The sequence below is a fragment of the Harpia harpyja genome, chromosome 17, assembly GCF_026419915.1.
Source record: "Harpia harpyja isolate bHarHar1 chromosome 17, bHarHar1 primary haplotype, whole genome shotgun sequence".
In the NCBI taxonomy this organism is placed as follows: Eukaryota; Metazoa; Chordata; class Aves; order Accipitriformes; family Accipitridae; genus Harpia; species Harpia harpyja.
Genome location: NC_068956.1, coordinates 3,745,323 through 3,764,230, shown reverse-complemented (window position 1 = coordinate 3,764,230; position 18,908 = coordinate 3,745,323). Strand labels below are relative to the sequence as shown.

The 18,908-nt window shown below is 48.9% G+C and overlaps 2 protein-coding genes across 7 annotated transcripts in view; one reads left to right on the top strand and one right to left on the bottom strand.

The window, feature by feature from the left end:
* GDPD4 (glycerophosphodiester phosphodiesterase domain containing 4) overlaps nucleotides 1-5,576 on the top strand; it is a 38,416-nt gene extending 32,840 nt beyond the window's left edge. For all 3 annotated transcript variants that reach the window (XM_052812675.1, XM_052812676.1, XM_052812673.1), the window contains 4 exons: nucleotides 717-864; nucleotides 1,379-1,461; nucleotides 3,564-3,646; nucleotides 4,486-5,576. In XM_052812675.1, coding sequence (XP_052668635.1) covers nucleotides 717-864; nucleotides 1,379-1,461; nucleotides 3,564-3,646; nucleotides 4,486-4,517 — 346 coding nt within the window. In that variant the 3' untranslated portion in view covers nucleotides 4,518-5,576. The remainder of the gene's footprint in view (nucleotides 1-716; nucleotides 865-1,378; nucleotides 1,462-3,563; nucleotides 3,647-4,485) is intronic.
* Nucleotides 5,577-7,595: 2,019 nt separating this feature from the next.
* MYO7A (myosin VIIA) overlaps nucleotides 7,596-18,908 on the bottom strand; it is a 103,355-nt gene continuing 92,042 nt past the window's right edge. For all 4 annotated transcript variants that reach the window (XM_052812669.1, XM_052812670.1, XM_052812671.1 and 1 more), the window contains 11 exons: nucleotides 17,717-17,870; nucleotides 17,446-17,601; nucleotides 16,923-17,028; nucleotides 15,146-15,259; nucleotides 14,474-14,561; nucleotides 13,732-13,838; nucleotides 12,624-12,809; nucleotides 11,737-11,853; nucleotides 10,486-10,569; nucleotides 9,823-9,942; nucleotides 7,596-9,087 (listed from right to left, as the gene is read on the bottom strand). In XM_052812669.1, coding sequence (XP_052668629.1) covers nucleotides 8,998-9,087; nucleotides 9,823-9,942; nucleotides 10,486-10,569; nucleotides 11,737-11,853; nucleotides 12,624-12,809; nucleotides 13,732-13,838; nucleotides 14,474-14,561; nucleotides 15,146-15,259; nucleotides 16,923-17,028; nucleotides 17,446-17,601; nucleotides 17,717-17,870 — 1,322 coding nt within the window. In that variant the 3' untranslated portion in view covers nucleotides 7,596-8,997. The remainder of the gene's footprint in view (nucleotides 9,088-9,822; nucleotides 9,943-10,485; nucleotides 10,570-11,736; nucleotides 11,854-12,623; nucleotides 12,810-13,731; nucleotides 13,839-14,473; nucleotides 14,562-15,145; nucleotides 15,260-16,922; nucleotides 17,029-17,445; nucleotides 17,602-17,716; nucleotides 17,871-18,908) is intronic.

Sequence of the window (18,908 nt, the reverse complement as noted above, 5' to 3'; positions counted from 1 at the left end):
AAAAGAAAAGAAAAAAAAGAAAAAAAAGAAAAAAGAAAAAAAAGAAAAGCCAGTCTTACCTGTCCAGCTCTCCTTTTGTAAATAGGATTCTTTGCTTTTTCCAGTGCACAAACCAACTGAAATTTAATTTAAAAAAAAAAAAGAAAATGAGAAGTTTAATCCTTTGGATGAGAGTAATGTTCATGTTTTTGCAAGGATAATTTTCACAGGATGTAAAATCCTATGTAGGTCCATTTGGGTAAACCCTGGATAGATCCTAGGTAGATTTACAAGTGCTGTTATTGATGATACATTCCTTTACCATCGCACAGAGTATGAACTTACTTCATATTAAGTTTCAATAGCTTGTAAGAACTTGAAAAATGATGAGTTGATACAGCAAACAAAACAAACATAAGTAGCCAGCTTCGAGGTAGTTTTGAACACACTATGGGGAGATTACAAACTCATCATTACATTGACTCTTATGGCAAAAGGGTAAGAAAAGTTTTGACCTTTTGGACATTTTAACTGCATTTGCTTCCAGCGGATCAGCTATTCTGTATTGACCAATTGTGAACGATTAATTATTGGCTGGTTGGCTTTCCTTTCTATTCCTTATCTAGGTCCTAAAGCAACCCTTTGCTACAGAAAATTGCTGTTTCTCCTTGATTCAGCCCAAAAGAACTACTAACCTCCTTGCTTAACGAATGCTATTGCCTTTTGGTCTTTTAAAGGAAATACGCTGAGGCAAACATTACCACCAACCTCTATGTGGTCAATGAGCCATGGCTTTTCTCCCTGGCGTGGTGCTCTGGGGCACACTCTGTGACCACCAATGCCGTCCACACGCTGAAGAATCTCAGCCAGCCACTCTTCCTCATGGTAAGCAAAAATCCTCCCCTTCCCAGGGGTAGGAAGTAGGGTTGGGATGTTCATGGTTACCTTTGGAGACCATGGGGCAGTTCATGCATGGATGAAGGACCCTTTGCATGAAAAGAACCTGAGTTGAAACCTGGCAGTTGGTGTTCACTAAAAGACAATTTTGCCAGAGAAAATGAGATACCACCAGTTGATGTTAATGTTGGAGGGAAGCAGTGAGAACTACAGGGCCTGCCTGTACAAACAAGAGGTCCCTGTTATATTCACTGTGATGTGCTACAATCTTCTTGGCCACACAACAGACCTGTTTTTATGAAGGATGATGATTTGGCACCGACAGGCACTGGTGAGTGGCCACTTTGAAATGCCACCAAATGCTTTAAACCCCTGAGGGTTGTTACTGCACATGCAAACCAGGCAGCTGAATGGCCATATTCGAGCAGCAAGAAAGAGCTTGAACAACTTTTTTGCTTATCTTGGGATCTTGGTGGTGGACGCATACTCTGTTCTCTTCCAGACTCCACAGCAGTACAACATCATGTGGATCCTGACAGATCTGACCTCTGTGCTCCTCATCTCACTCATCTTTGCTCTGCACTGGTAACTACCAAGTTGCTAATGGCCATCCTAACCTGATCTTTTGTGCCAGGTGGAGGGAAGGAGGGATGCTTTTGGGTGATCTGAAGGGTTAAAACTACTCTTGAGAACATTACCTTTCCCTTCAGGAGCTAGAAGAGAGCCCTGAAAGTCTGCAAAAACCTCTCTGCCTCTCCTGCTCGCTCTTATTTTCCCTTGCCATTTTGGCAGCTCAGGCATCGTCTACCCTCAGGGTTCAGTGGAGACCTGGTGGATTTACAGTAGCAACAAACCAGGTATCGAACAGTGTCTCTCTGTCTGCATAGGCCAGAGCCCCTGAGAAGAAAATGTCTAAGTGTGTCACAGACAGCACATTTTGTTTCTTCCCACGCTGTCAAAGACATTGCCTCTGTTTAATAATTGGGAAATCTGGGTGTCGTGGTTTAACCCCAGCCAGCAACTAAACACCACGCAGCCGCTCACTCACTCCCCCCCACCCAGTGGGATGGGGGAGAAAATCGGGAGAAGAAGCAAAACCCGTGGGTTGAGATAAGAACGGTTTAATAGAACAGAAAAGAAGAAACTAATAATGATAATGATAACACTAATAAAATGACAACAGCAATAATGAAAGGATTGGAATGTACAAATGATACGCAGTGCAATTGCTCACCACCCGCCGACCGACACCCAGCCAGTCCCCCGAGCGGCGAATCCCTGCCCCCCACTTCCCCGTTTCTGTACTGGATGGGACGTCCCATGGTATGGAATACACCGTTGGCCAGTTTGGGTCAGGTGCCCTGGCTGTGTCCTGTGCCAACTTCTTGTGCCCCTCCAGCTTTCTCACTGGCTGGGCATGAGAAGCTGAAAAATCCTTGACATTAGTCTAAACACTACTGAGCAACAACTGAAAACATCAGTGTTATCAACATTCTTCGCTCTGAACTCAAAACATAGCACTGTACCAGCTACTAGGAAGACAGTTAACTCTATCCCAGCTGAAACCAGGACACTGGGGTTCGTAGGACAGGCTCACTCCAGCAAATCGGGTTGGGCTGCTGGATGCTCTGCTCTGCAGAGTTGGATGAGGAACTTGCTTGTGCTCTTATCCCAGTGGTGTCCAAGCAAAGCAGGAGGTGCTGGGCTCAGGTCTTCAGCTGGCCGGCTGCGGGGGGGTGGAAGGACCAGCCCAGCCAGCCCAGGGGTGTTTTCTGCAGGGGTGCTGGCAGCACAACTGTGCTGCCGGTGACGGCAAGGGGAAAGTTCGGGAATCTCCTGCGTGCGCAGTCCGGATTGTTTGTAACCATGACTTGCTTTGGCATAGGAAAGGGTGGCAGCTCTAATTTTTGCTCTGGGGTGGTGGAGAAATGAATTAGTAGCAGTACGGCCAGGCGGTGAACTAAAAGCTGTACAGGCACGTTTGCTGGGCACCCAGGCTTTTCCCTTCCCAAGGCAAAATGGCTCCTTCCCTTCCTTCCCCTCTCACCCTGCCCTGTTCTCCTCAGGTCCTGCTTTAGCGGCTTTCACCTTGCTTTCAAGCCTCCAATTTGCAGGATGGTTCGCAGCCACTCCTGCAACGCATCACCACCACCGTCAGACCTTCCCACGCCTGTCTCCTCCAGGCTCGCGTTCATGTTGTGTGTACGTTTCCCAGGGCCCTGCATATGCTTCTGATCCAGCCAAATAACAACCTTTTCTGGGCAAATAACAACCTTTTTCTCCCAGCCCTGCTGGGAGTGAAGGGCCATCAGCAGTGCCTGAGAGCCCTGCTGCGTGGTCTTGTTTGTCAGGTTTACGAATGCACCAAAATCGCAATTTTTAAATTTTCCTGGCTGCTTAGGAAACAACAGCTGCAAACATTTCTGGGGCTTTTCAGCTCTTAACTATTTCTTAGAAAACAGGACTTAGTCACAAGGTTGTCTTCAAAATGATGTTGCACACATGAAGTGTGGGTGCTTAGACATCAGTGAGGCACTGGAGTCCCTTCTCGGTGAGGATCTGAGCAAATCCCAAAATACCAGGGCAGTTCCTGCCCTGACAAAGAAAAAAGGTGTCCGGGGCACCAGGGAGCTGCGAGGGGAACGACAGCGAGCGGTGGCCTGACCCAGGTGCTTTGCCCCATGCAGGTGGCGAGAGCGGAGTTTCTCCTGCTGTGCCCATGACGGTGGCCCGATGCTGGAGAGCGGCACCTACAACAAGTTCAGGACAGGTGAGGAGGGCGAGGAGAGCCGGGAGCCACATCCTGCTCAGGGCCATCTCCGTGGGGGCACTGGGGTCCTGATGGATGGATGGATGGGTTGGTGATAGGTGCCCGTGCTCTGGTGAAGGATGGCTTCATCCTGGGCTGTCTCAGTCTCAGTCGCAGGTGGCAGTGATTTCTCCCCTCTGTTCAGCACTGGTGAGGCCATGTCTAGGCACTGGGTCCAGTTCAGGCTCCCCAGTACCAAGTAGATTGTGACACTACGCTGGAGGACAGGGCATTTGAGATCTGGGTTTGCACAGTGGGGGAGAAGGTCAAGGGGCTTCTTATCACTGTCTGCAACTATCTGATGGGAGGGTGTAGAGAAGATGTTTCTTGAATGTGCAGTGACATCAACACAAGCTGCAACCTTGGAAATTTTTACTAGATATAAAGAGAAAAAAAGAAATCTTCCCCATGAGGGTGGTCAGATACTGGAACAGGGGCCCAGACGCGTGGGGAATATCCACCCTCAGAGATGTTCAAAGCCCTGAGCAGCCCAATCTAATTGGCCCTGCTTCAAGCAGAGGTTGGGGCAGAGACCTCCAGATGTCCCCTCCAATATGCATTATTCTGCGATGCTGTGAAAAGAGAGCTCAGAGGTGCTGAGCACTCTTGGATCTGCAAGGTGGGGTGGGATTGACTGGGGACCCTCCCATGCACCAGGTCTCTGCACCCATGGAGCTACCATCCAGGCAAAATTACCCAACCTGGTCTTCACACATTTTCAGCCAGGTTCTGTTTGCTCATGACGGATGGCAAAACAACTGCAGATGTTTCAGTAGCTCACTGTGTGTCCCCTTTTCCAGAGCTCAGCGACATGCCCGCTGTCTTGGCCTGATATGGACAGGGAGGGGACGTGGACCTGCCATCTCGATGAGGGCTAGAGAGCAGACCTCCTGCTGCCCCTTCCTGCAATGCAAACACCAACCTGCCAAGGGGCTCAGGTCCACCTGGTGAGGAGGAGCCATTTGCCTCTGTGCGGAGGAGGCAGGAGATGAGCACCGAGGTTCCTCTCCTACAGTTTTACTCACAGTTCCGTACCTGGTGGGGAGCCCTGGGGTGTAGGGAGCACAGATGGAGTTGCAGCCACGAAGCAGCTGCGCACCATGATGAGATGCAGCAACCACATGGAAGCCACCATTTAACTCCGAGACCATTGGCATCCCACAGGGCAATCATCCTGTAATCTCTCCTGCTGTGCATAAGCCCTCTGTTTCCACAGCTGTGTTTTACACATGCTGCAAATATCTGAGCATCCTCCAGTCCTCCTCATTCTCAGCTGCCCGTGTTTCTCCTGACAGACTGGCTTCTTCTCCACACACTCCCTCCCTCCTTCCTCGCAGGTCTCCTCCATCCCTGAGAGCACGCTAGTCCCACCACGATGGTCAAGTGCTGCTGGCTGGGTCACTACGGTCCGTACCTTTCTATAACACAGGCAGTGGCAGCTTAGGTTTTCCTTTTCCCCACTCTTGCCCTGCCATAGACCCTAACAGGACAGTTTCTTCCCCTTGGCTGTGAGCGAGGGCCTATCTTCCCATGGGTGCTGAAGGACTTTTTGGTGCCTTGGCCGTGTAGCTGCTGAGACTATGACCAGGAGCACACCACTTTCCTTCAGAAGGATTGAGCTGCATGTGAACCAGTCCCACCAAGTGTCCTGTTTGCTTTTCCCTTGGGAAGGTCTGTATAACCACACTGTGGTTATTTCCTGGGATTTATTCCAATTTTCATTTCTCCCAGTGGCTGCTGGCACACAGGAGAGAGGGGGTCTATGCCCCGCACCGCAAGGGAGATGTGAGCATCTCCCAGGTTTAAGCCATAAATTTCTACTTGAACGGATAATAAGAACACATTTTTTGTAAATTGCAAGTGCTGTTTTAAATACATTTTAGCTCTCCTACCCTGTTTTGTTCTTATTTCGACAAACTGGGAAAGGGGAAGAAAATAGTAGTCTTTACCTGAATGAGGCTATAGACATTTTCTCATACACAAGTCTCACACAGCTTGGTGGTTTTGCTAAATAAAGCTATCACGAATGAATAGTGACAGAGAAGCATTAGGTTTCAGAGTTAGCTGTGCTGAGAAGCACTCAAACTTTTCCAAGTTGCAGTTTTGGAGTATTTTGGAGGCTAGAAATGCAAAAAGGCAGCATTCTCCTTTGGAAAAGGGCTGAAGGGCTGGTGCGTTGGTATAGAGCAGCTCCAGGTCTATGAAGCATGGGGAGAAGATGCTACTGATGCTGTTAAACCCCCTTTCCATGCTCCGCAGCCATAGCTGGTTCATAGTTTTTTGTGGGTACCACTCCCATGGAGGTACGTGAGTAGCGAAAATGAGGAGGTGGAGAGTGTGTGGGTTGAGCAGTGGTGTGCACCATGGGGTCCTCAGCCTGTCCCCTGGTGTCCAGGTGAGGGACTTGGCTGTGGTCCCCCAACTGCTGCTTTTAATATGTATTAGGAAAAGCCACCTCAACGCGCCTTCATCCATGTATCTAGCTGCTGGTTGGCCATTACACAGTGGTATCTCCCTGTACTCACCTTCCTCATCCTCAGCAGCCTTGTCCAGGCAGAGCCTGGCCTATTAGACCTGTGGTCTCCTGCAATGCCTTACGCCCTGTCACATCTCGGCTACTATTTTTGTTGCTTCACAGGCAACAGGGTCTGGCAATGCCGTTAAGCACGTGGCTGGTAGTCTGACTCCCACACAAAAACTTTTCACCCAGTACTTCCTGCTGAATTACTGGCTGAATCCAGTGATTTAGCTCAAAACTGGCCTTTGTGGAAAAACCAGCCCTTGTCTTAGAGGATGACCAGTGGAGACTCCCCGGGCTGCAGTGTTTTTTACCCAAAAAGAAAAGATTTCACTTAATTTCCAGTCCAGGCACGCTGATGATTTGCTCCCAATTGCTGGATACTCTCACCAGGAGTCCCACTCTGCAAGAAGAAGTCTTGTCCCCAATGAGGACCTGGGAGCCCTGAGCCCACCCTTCCCCATGGAGACATCACCACAACCACGCAGCGCAGAACAGCCTCCCACAAGCCACTTGATGCTTTTTAATTAGAATATTTCGCTTGGACATATGTTTTTCATGTTACATCGCTTGGTGTGAATACAAAGAGGCCAGCAGACGCTAATACATATGACACACAGGCACACGCACACAGAGTCCTGGCACCCCCCAAAATGATGGGGTGCGTGGGAGGCCAACAGAGCTGTAAGTGGAGGGATGAGGGTGGTGGCAGGGGAAAGCTGGCCCAGGACAGCGCTGGAAAACATTGCTGTGCTGTATCATCTACTGAGTGTGCTGTGGGAGGCAATGATGGCTGGAGACTCACGAAAAGCAGTGGTGGTGATGGGGATGATGAACACGTGTCTAAGGACAGGTGGGATCCCTGGGACAGCTGGATCATGGCAGCTGGGAAAGGGAGAGAAGCATCAGAGATGGATGGTGAGAAGGCAGCTTGGCTCCCAATGTAGCCTCGGCTGGTGTAACCGTACTCCCATCACCAGAATGCCTTGGGTAGGGGGATGGTGGAGGAAGGGGATCTCCTAGCAGCCCTGTCTGGCTGGTGGATGTCTCCGTGCAGCATCTCATTCACTTTTGTGCAGCAACCGAGTTCCAAAGTCGCTGCTGCATCCCAGCTGGATGTCACGGTCCTTGAGGTCCGGTAGGCAGTGCTGCCGACTCTGCCTGGCACGCCATGGGGTTGGAGGTCTGAGTCCAGCTGAGCTTAAGAGAACAATACATGACACCCTACAATATGGACTTTTATGAAAGCAGCCAAACTCAGCCCAATGCACAGGACCAAGAGAAGTCTCCCACATCTACCGCGATCCACTCAGCGGTAGTGACACCAGCACCAGATCTTGGTGGACAATTGTCACCCCTCCTGATGCCCCACACCCTCCTTTGACATGTACTCCTTTGAAGCCCGGATTTTGGAAAGACACCCCAGGCTCCTTTCCCTGCATCCCCCAGACGCAACATGGCTTCAGCCTCCTCTGCTGGCAGGTCCCAACTCTGCTCCAGAGCAGGCTGGTCTGCACTGCGTGGCGTCAGGTGGAAGAGCGGAGAGGAGAACCAGCCAGCAGATTAGTACAGCCAACCAAAGATGGAGAAAAGCCCACTGAAATCAAGGGCCTGCCCTTGCTGTGAGTGGTTCAGGTCTAGCTGGGACTCATAAAGAGCCATTTTTATACAGCAACACACACAAAAGCACAATAAAATAATTAGCTGTTTCCAACCCTGATGGCTAAGTCCATGTTTGAATTACAGCTCAATGCAGGCTTGGCCTCAGTCTTCCAAGCATGGGGACTTCAAAACCCCTACATCTATATTGAAGATTGCAGTAAAGATACTCCCAGGGTTAATTCATCTGGGCACAGGGGGCAAAAGGAGATAATTTGTTTTCCAAGCTTCACTTCCAGCTGAGCTCATAAGTTGGGAAAGATGTGCCTTACTCAGCCTCTGGCAATCACAGCTCTGGGAGAATCCCTGGGCGAGGGATTGTCCTGCAGGTCACCCTTAGCCCCGAGTCAGCATCCAGATACTGGCACAAAATGCAGGATTTTTTTCCTTTTTAATATTTTAAAAAATAAATAGAAGAAGAAACAAAACTTTAAAATTTGTTCTTTAAATATTTCCAGCATTGCACAGACAGCACTTTAGTACTCTAACCTGTTGGATCAGTAGTTTGTTTATTTTGACTCCTAGTTAAAATGTGCTCCTCCCAGCCTGCTTTTTCTTTCTGTCCTTCTTAAGAACACAACGTATTCTTTTGTAACGTCAAAAAAACAAGCCCTGCAGTGTTCACTGGACATCTTTCCAGCATGGGTCAGGGCTCTGTTATTCCTCTTCAAACCTGAAATGCCCATAACCTCACCAAAAAGCTGTTAGCATCCCGATAGCTCTCTCTTACTTAAGAAAAAAAACAAACCAAAACAAGCCACGCGCACACACACACAGAAATCCTCTTCCAAGAGCCTTTGCGATGCCAACCATTGGGTTCAGGCAAACCTCCTGCTGCAGTGTCTTTGCTCAGTCACTGTCCGAGAGCAGCGGTGTCCCCTGGAAATCTTTGAGGTGTAAGATGGAGTCGGGGTGCAGGGTGGGGAAGGAGAACGGGAGGTCAGAGATAGTCGTCTTCGCTGGAAGGGGAGGTGGGATTTGAGCCCTCAAGGTCAGAGTCCAGCGAACTCCCTGATGGTGTTCGGCTCATCTTCCACATCTGGGAGGCAAAGGTTCTCCCCCAGCTGCACGGGTATCCCACAGGCCTCAGCTGGTGAATTAGCCTCATGGCCACCTGCCAGTGGCTTCTTGCAGTTCACTTGCTACCCTTTGCACTCCTCTGTTTGCTCATGGCTGTCAGCATCTGGCTGATGTACGAGGTCAAAAGATCATCCATCTTGTACCCCTGAGGAGGAGACAGAAGATGTTACCTGCCTTTAGAGCATAGATCACTGTCTCCGGCTCGTGCCTCCAGAACACGCTGGCTACCAGTTTTTGACTTTCAACTTTTCAGGTACTTTTTGACCTGTTCCACTATTCTCCTTGGGTGAAATGACATCACCACAAGGAACACAGTCCAAACATAATTTGGAGTGTTGAGATGGAGGAACTCATCATCCCAGGATGCTCTTGAGGCTGGGATGAGACCTGGATTTTCAAATGGCCAACAAAATACTGAATGCCTCAGATAGATAAATAACAATTAATCCAGCAGGAATTTTTATCCTCCAGGCTTTGGGTTTAAGATAGTCTAGGAGGAGTTTTGTTTCTGTGACTGTTACGAGGGACAAGCTGGGCAAAGGATCTTGGTAAGAGGGCTCAAGAGTACCCCCTGAGCCCATGTTGGCTTTAACGTGCTTTTCAGACCAGTGACAGGGAGCAATGCCCCATGGTCCTGAGACGGCAAAGTCCCAAGCACCTCAGGCTTACTTGTAGGTTGGATGATGGACCAACTGAGAGCCCTGATCCATTGAGCAGAGCCATGGGAAATGCAGAAGAAAAAAACACATCGGGGGCTCTTCTAAGAGATCACTTTCAGCCCAGAGAATCCCTGAGACGCAATTTGCTGGAAGCATTTAATTTTGCCTGCCAAAGTCAGGATTTAGTCTAACTGTGTCCAATAATCTTTAACGCTCCTTACCAGGGAGGTCTCGCAGAGCAGCTTGCTTCCTCTCACCAGGTTGCCAATGGTTATATGAAAGTATGTGTTGCCACTGCTCCAGTTGGAGATCTTGGTGAAGGGGTGAGTGATGAGAATATCCTGGTGGGAACACAAGACTGACACTCAACATGCGAGAGCCTCGACTTTCATGAAGGGCTGTGGGGACCTCTCATGTCCTTGTTCACTTTCCATCAAAGCAGACCAAGGATGTCTACTGTGATGAGACTGTACCATGGCCTCATGGGAATGGCAGTGAGATGCGTGACTCTGGATCCTCCGGTGCTTGTGGAGGACTGCTGTACTAGAATCACCACGCGGCTAGTGGAAGTAACTAGCAGGAGCTCATTTACTCCAGCTCCTGTCCTAACGTCTGTGAAAAGATTAAGGAAGGAGTGTGTGTATCCTCCAGTTACAGGCCCCTAACAGTTGATGCTGCCAATCCATCTCCTGTTGAAAAAGGCTGGGCTGGCCCTCTGCAACAGTAAATTTCTGCCTCCAGAAACTTTTCTGGCTATCCAGCCTTTCTAACTAGGCTTAATGAGAACTCCTGAAGTTCTGAACAACACGCTCTTTGGGATGACCTCTGTGAGGGGTTGGGGAGTGGGCTCAGGAGCATCTGGTGAAGACCTCAGTTTTGCTTACCTTGGTTTTGGGATCGATGAGGCTGACTCCATGCTTATTGATGGCAATTAGAAGGATTTCTGGATAATTTGGCTCTGTAGTTTGCTGTTGGAAATGAGATTAACTGGTTAGGGGATGTGTCACGCAAAATCAGACCCCTTCCTATTTCCTCTCTCCCTGTCTTCTCCTGCCAGCATTTGGTGGCCCATTAACTGCTATCCAGTTTATCCTTTACAGATAAACATAGAGGTCATTAAGGTATCAGCAGTGGTCAGCGCTGTCTACTTAAGTACAGATGTCCTAAACGCATGATAACCAGTGGGTGACTTGCTGACAGCATTAAGTTCCTTCCTTCCTTTGGTGGCCTCCCAAAAGTGAAGCCATCTTGCCATTGGCAAGGAAGAGCTGGGACAGGCTGGCAAACCCCAGACCTCTCCTCTTCCAGTCTCTCTTTGGTGTTCTGCTCATCCTCATGCCTGCTGCTGTGGACCTCCAGGCCAAGACTACACTGCTCTGTCCCCTTCTGATCTTTACATTCAGTTTTGTTCCTGACGGTAAACCCTTCTGCCAGCCCTGTATCATGAGGACCTCCAATTTGTTCGATTGATGAGTCAGAGCACAGGGGATGGGGGCTCAGCTCTTGGTGCCGCTACAGATTTCTTGGCTACCAAGTCACTCTTGGTGGAAAAATCACAGGATATATTCAGATCCCTTATGCTGTCTAAGATGGATACAAGAGAAAATGACGTGCCCAAGTTCAAGGAACTGATGAGTAATTTTAGCAACTTGTTTCCAGCCCAGGCTCACTGTGTGGTCATTGAGAAAAGGGAGTTGCAATAAGGCGTCCAGAGTACTTGGACAGACTTCATGACTACTGGCCTCTACTGTCTTTGATGGAAGTCTGGTGCTGTGGTGGGTGGTCTGGATTTGGTTCGTGGTGGGTGCAGACACGTCCCTTGGAAAACCACACGTTTGCCTTGGCAAAACAGAGAATGGCTCTTCAGCAGCACAGCTACGAATATAGACCCACTGACTGAGATATGCTGAAGCTCTACAATGCCTTTGTCTGTGTAAAGAGGCAGGGCAGCAATAAATGAGTGTATCATCAGCCCTTTACCAATGGGCAGTCTCACACTCTTTCCCTGCTTCATCAGAGTTGTCCCAGTCTGGTCCAGACACTGGGACAACCCTGCAGACCTGGAACCCTTCCGTTATATGGGGCTCCTGACCTGGGCTCAACGCTGCCAGAAAACCCCCAAGAAGGGAAGGTACCTTCACTTCAAAAAATGCTGATCCAAATGTAGGCCACTTGAAGATAATCTTTAGGAAGGCAAGCTTGGCTTCTTCTCTTGTTTTGCCTGCGTGCTTATTGTAGTATGCCACGATGGACTGCAACAGAGAACACAACAGAGCTGGAGGGTTTGCACTACCTAACACCAGGGATGTTTGCAGGGAAGGAGCATCAGTCCCACAAAGATGGTCAGTTCTAGTTTCTGCTCCAATGAACACTTCACAAAAGTGCTGGCTAGTCACTGGAGCAGGGCCTGGAACCAAGGCAAGTCCTTCCTTCTTAGATGAGCTGTGCTGGTGACTCCATTAAAGGGATTATAAGTTTTGATCCTCCAATTTATGCAGCAGAGGAGACTGAGAGACCTTCAACCCAGAGAAGCTGATAGCTTGCTGGTTAGGCACATGGCTGAGTTCAAGACCCAGGAAACAGAAAGGACTTAAAAGACTATTTCTTGGCAGTGAGACACCCATGTTATTTTATGGCTCTAGACAAGCCTGTACCTGTGCCACAGCTCTTCCTGTGTAAAGCAGGGAAAATTACCCCTCTACTCAGTAGTCTGCCTTAAACAACAGACCTTTACATGAGACCGTCTCCCAGCATGTGTCCACATGACGTTGCATCCACCCACTACAGCCACAGCCACATGCAGCACAAAGAAAACCCACTGCAAGGCACGCGTGTATGAGCGCACATGTACAATTCCTCCTCTTGGTGATGTTGGGAAGGCTGCAGCTCTGCTAAGGCTCAAAAGGGACCGTGGGTCACTCATTCTGGCAGCCCCACTTCAACGCTGAACGTCAAACAATTCACCCAAGAGACTCGGCTTCCCGCAGCCAGGCCTGGCATATGACTCAAGCTGCTGTTTTACCCTTTTCCAGTCGTCTGGAGAATGCTGCCGGACGAGGTCCTGAGGCACCAGCTCCTTCAGGAGCTTGGGGATGCTGGGGAAATAGGACTTGTCATCCTCAAACTTCACCCGGTAGATGAGAGCTGCCAGCTGCAGGACCTCTTCCCGTGTGCATTTGTGGTAGCCGCGCAGGTACTTTGGTAACTCCTGCATGGAGGAAGGAACAATTCAGAGATAGAGGGGATGACCACAGACCTTCACCCTCAGATGTTAAATGGAGTTTGTGGAGGTATCCAGCCCCTGGTTAAGAGACTGTGCCCTGGGAACACTCGTAGCAGTTGTGTTGAGCGTGGTGGAAAGGCAGCTGCTCAGCTGAGACCACACTAGATGTTTTAAAGATCCTCTCTGCTCTAAAACAGTCTCCTGTTACATGGAACAGGGAGGTGCCTATGGTAGCTGTCAGGTGTGTGAACCTACAGTCTTATTCACCCTCCCTCATCCCAGGAGATCCACCCTTAGTAACGGCCACTTGGAATCGAATGGGTTTTTTGCCTTTTTTTTTTTTTTATTTTAAAAATCTATTCCCTCATTACCAGAAGTGTCTGAAAATGTCTCAACTGACTAACTCAACCATTAAGGGATACAGTCATATTGGGATAACCACTTTATCCAGGCAAGAACACAGGGAGTGTATGTGTATGTGAGAGAGAGCTTTGGGACATGAAGGTGTCTCTTCCACCCCAGAAGAAACAAGAGCAGAACTCTAACTTCTTACCTGACTGCTGGGACCATCACAGCTCATCTCCATGAATGGGGGTGGCTGAAAACCCTCAGGATGCCTCTGAATTCAGCCTCCCTGCTGAGGCTGCCAGCAGGACACACTCTCTCCCGTTTCTTGCTGCCCACCCAAGAGCAGCTGGCCCAAATCCCAGCTGAGCTGGTTACCCTAAAGTGCACAAAGGCTGCTCCTCGCCATGCAACTCAACAGCGCTCTTTGCAGTGCTCTATTTAAGGCAAGAGTTCTTCCTATTTAATGCAAGACTTCATCCATCTGCAGATGGACAAAGCCTTTGTAACCCATTCCTAATTCCTCCCAAGTCTCCACTGCTATTGCAGGCTCCCGGAGTACCTGGTAATAGTGGAAGATTGAGTCTGCCATCGAGTCCTTTCCAGGCATTGTGTTGGTCCACAGCTTTTTCATGAAGAACACTTGGTAGGTGAGGGAAGGCACGATACCTGTGCAAGGGAAGCAGGGAGCAGATATGTAAAAGCAACGTTGTGAGTACCACCTGGCAATCGGTGTCCATGCAAGCCAGCGGTGCCCACGTGCCATCACAACCTGCAGGGACAGGGGCAATCGCAAGGCCAAACGGACTCTGACCTTGTGGAGAAAACCACATTTTTCCCTTGCAAAGCTTTAATAAAATGGAAAGAGTGTCTGGATTCACTTGCACAACTGTACTTCAATGATAGTGCTCGTGCCTAATGCAGGACAGAGGAATTGCACCCTGGAGGCACGTGTGTTTTGCAGCCACTGGTATATTCAGCAGAGCTGCAGCCAGCTCCACTGTGGATGTGGGCAGCAAGGCGAGATGAATCCCACCATGGAAACCTTCCCACAGACAGGCCCTGGAGAGCTGCCCACCATCAGGTGCTCTTTGTAGGGGCCAGGTCTAGCCCTGGAGCAGAGGTCTTGCTGCTCCTGGACAGATGATGTCCCAGGTGATGTCCCTAGGGCTGTCCCCTGATAGCACACCCACAGTAGTGTGGCCCAACAGATGTGGCAGACCATGTGGTCAATCTAGTTTGAAAGGTCTGGAGGGCTCTAGGAGGGCTCTGTCTGACCCACAACGGAGAAAAGTCACTGTTACCATCTTTTGCTGGTCTTGCTTTCTTTATCCAGTCCGTCAGGTGTCTCACAAAGTCAAAGAAGAAATCTCCCTCGGGGACGCTGATGACCTGGGGGACACAGCACATGGTTACGAAGACTGAGCGAGTGGCAAGAAGCCACAGGCAGGATTGGCTGTTGCCCCATCTCCTGTAGTTGTTGCTCACTGCTTTGTCCCCGTTACACTGATGTGTTACAAACTGCTGACGTGAGAAAGCCACAGCCAGCACCTTGCTGCAGGCTCTGTCTCTAATTTCACCCATTACTCCTTACCGCAGCTGCCTATTTCACTGGAGCAATTCGTTTCCCTTCATGATGACTGTCTCCATAGATTTCTCCCAGTTGCCTGAGGCAGCTCTAAGCTGCACGTTTTTCTTACTTAGTCCTTTCTTATAAACCCAACTCAGCAACAGGCTAGGAGAGCTTTGCCTGTGTTTTAAGCCCTTTGGGATGACTGCTATAAGTCAGGGCTGTGGGACTGCAAATCTCAGCTGTAGCAGGTTGGATCTGACTTAACGACACCACGCTGCTTGCCGAGAAATGCATCTCACCTGTGAGGGTGCAGATAGCTCTGGCTCCACCAATGTGTACCCACTGGCAGGTGGGTCACCCCGAGTGCCTCGGGGCTACCCTAGCCTCTGGGTGGGTCACTCACCTTGTCGGAGATTTTGACGAAGAGGCTGAAGCCCTCAGAGGACTTTAGGAGCAGCCTGTTGGAGATGTTCTGGCAGAAGTCCTTGGCTTTTGTGCTGGACTCCACCTCAAATGCCTACAAAGAAAGGAAGATCCTCACCACTGCTACCTCAAGGTTAATTTCCACTTTATGCTCTCTGAGGAGCTCGAGGCTCAGCTGCGCAAAGGGATTTAGGTGCCCACCACCAGTGAAATCAGTGACATTGTGGATTGTGGCTCTGGGCATGGGAAGGGACATTTGGAGAAGCTCAGCCATGCTACTGCTGTACCGTTGTGCTTCGTGATGCTCTATCTGTATCCCGTGCTGGCTTATCCAGGGCTCCCCAGGCAACACAAAAGATTTTTCTGATCTAACAGTTACGTCTCAGAGCTGTTTTTCTAGGGGGGGTAGAGAGCGAGCGAGATATCTCCAGGCTGATTTGTCCCAACTGTCTCTCCACTGATGATGATGAGGTCAGATGCCTGGCTTAGACCAAATGCCTGACTTCTAGGTAGCTGAAGAGAGGGGAGATGACTCCTGCTTTACGTGTGGATGGGATATCTAAAGGACTGTCCCACGTGCATGCAGGTCCTAGTCCTGGTTTTGCCTTTTGAGCTGTGCTCAGAATTTACATCACCTCAGTTTTGTTCTGTCCACTTAAAGAGATTCGGTTCGTAGCAGTTTAAGGAATTTAAGCTTCTGACCACCACATGCATGACTCTGTTAGCCTGAACCACCACGACCCATGTTTCACATCCCACAAGAGGCCAGCCTGGAGCTCAGTGCTGCTGGTGTTCAGCAGCTCTTTAGTGCAGATGCATGTTGTACTGGAATGATGCTACTCTGCCAGTCCACCTGGGTGACTGCCATGGCCAGAAGGATCACAGCAAACCCATCCAAGTGCAGAAGTCCCACTGCCTCCTTCTACTGGCTCTCACACAGATGCATGTGTATAAAGCTCATTGCTGGTCGTGTAGAAAAAAGCACGCAAAGTGATGAGAAATCCCAGCAGTTCTCTCAACTCTCCATTACAGATAAGCAAGCTGCTGGAGAGGAATCCTTTTCCTTCCATGGGTGTGCACTCTTTTACTCAGAAACCCACTTAGAAATACAGGAATTTAGTTGTGCCCAAGGGCATGAGGGGAGAGGGAGATGCGAGCCTCACAGGAAGACTGTAATCAGTAGCATGAGACAGCAGTATCTCAAGGACATGCATATCTGCTCTGGCATCAATATAACGAGCTGCCTTATTAGCACGTAAGATGCTTAATGAGAGGTTCCTGAGTGCAGTTGTGATTTTTGTGTCATCTCAGGTCAGAAGGTATAATTTCAGTTACCTACTTGCCAGTGCTGCCATAATCTGCCCAGTCCCCAGGGAGCCCCATCATGGTACCCCCGCTGGGTGTAGTTGGGTGGACAATGTCTGTCGGTCTAGGCTGCAAATAACTGATAGCCAAGGCCTGTGAGCCACCGTGAGTGAATGGAGATGAACCCACCCAGTTTCCTTCTTTCTGGGGTCATAGTATAAAGCCTTCAGTAAACACTAGCACATCTTGAAAAACGTGAATTGCAGTAAATCAAACCCCTGAGCTGTCAGGATAGATAACGATGGGTTTTCCTTACACTGCTCTGGTCCAGAGTCTTCTGGAAAGGATGAGTTTTTCTGAATCAGAACCAATATTAGCCTCTTCTGAGATTTTAATAGGAAAATTGACTGCCATCCTGACAGAAAAGAAGAATTTCCTTCTCCCCTGTTTACCTCATCGGTGTCATCAGGGAAGTAAACCTTGTGGAAAATTTGGGTGGTTTTGTGTTGAATGGCTTCCACTTCTACCAGATGGGGCGGGTACTTCCTGGATCCATTCCTGCAAAACAGGAGGTGGCAAATGCCCAAGCATCAAAGCAAGAATCTTTTGTTTAAATCTTCCATTTTAATACATATTTTTTTTTGAGTAACTTCAGCTACTTTCTTAATATTAGGTTTTTTTCCCTCCTAAAAAGATGAAAGCAAAATTGTTATGGGGAATGTGTATTTGCTTAGGTTGTAGGTGACTTAGAAGGACCTGGACAAAGTCAACTTAATTAATCTCTACTTTCCCACACACAGTTTATCAGCGATATCCTCCACCCAATGTCCCTTTCATTCACTTGGTTGAACACAGAGAGAGGCTGTGAGTTTTCACTGTCCCCCCCAGCCACCAAAATACCTCCTACTCATATTTTCTCATGCATATTTGGATGCTGTGGCACAGTCAGGACTAGGAGGTCTTTTGGTGCTGTACCTCAGGGCTTTCTGGAGTCTCTGGATGCAGTCTGCTGCCAAGGGGTGATGTTTCCTGGACTGCAGAAACCTCTGGACATGGGGCAGGAGGATGTTACTTGGAGGGAAAAGGCCTGTACACAACCACAACAGCTCCCAGCCTTTCTCTTCACTGTACCTACACAAGGAGAGACCCAGGAGGAAAAAAAATCACCCACGGCACGGACACTTCAGATCTGCTTTGCTCAAGAGAGGCTAGTGCATTTGGGCCAAGGGGAACGAACAACTCTTACTTGATGTGGTTGTCCGTGAGCTGCTTGAGGGTCTGACAGTAGATTTCATCCTTCAGGGGTTCGGCTTTCAAGGCACCTTCAAATATTTGGTCTGTCAGCTCATTAACTGAGCGGGTCCTTTTCGATGGGTAGTCACCCATATACTTCAGCACTGGTGGGAGGTAGGAGTCAAGGATCAACTAACTGGGATGATTGGGGAAGCCCTTCTGTTGATGATGTCATTAAAGACATCCTACACATGACTACAGAAGTGGCTGCAATTTGATGGATGGGGCTCAGTGTGTCGTAAAGGCTTTAGATTGCTTTAGGCGATGTCCCGCAAGCTCTCTCCCTTTATCATGCATCGTCCCAGGTGGAAAGAATTGTTTTGGGGTCAGCATATGTAGACCTAAGAAAGCTGCATGTGATCATGTGTTACCTGATCACACATACAGGTACTACTGTAAAAGACCAGATTTTCGGCTAGTGTCAGACACCAGTGGAGCTGCAGTAACATAAACCAAATAACGACCTTCACCATCATGCCAAATTGCAACTATTCTGCATGAGAACAGGCCACAGTTTTCTGAATTAACATGTATGACACAGCAAGAGGAAAAGGATAAAATTACAAATGTCCTCTTGGGTTTTTGCCAGTTCTTTTAATTCCTCCTACTGTTATTATTTGCTAGTAAGAGGAAACCAGTATTAGCAGCAAGAATGTAATATTAATCAGTAACAGGCTTATACAAACAGAATGGTCAAACCATGAAGATTGGATCCTAGAGCAAAGCCCCACCAAAAAATAAAAGCTACTTCAACAGATTGGATCTATGTCTGCACTCAGTTCATCTCTCCCATGCTGTGTACGTTCTGCCAAGTAAGGGATATTCAGTCCTCGAGGCCCTGTGGACTGTTTGCATCCACACCGATTAGGTCTACAGCTTTCCACAGCAGATGTATTTTGGAGAGACATAGCTGAAGCAAGCCAGAACAGAGCCAGTGAGTTAACCACTAAGCAGTGTGGACCAGCAGGACTCAATAACTTGTTCTCTGGCCCTCATTTAGTAAGAAGCAGACAGCTCTCAGGTCTCAAGGATGCTTGAGTACAGATTTCAGGATCAGACCTATCTCCAAGCCTGCAACATGGTCCCAAAGCCCTTAAGGGGGACAAGAAACTTTTCCAAGAGCTTTGCTTGGGGCCCTAAAGAGC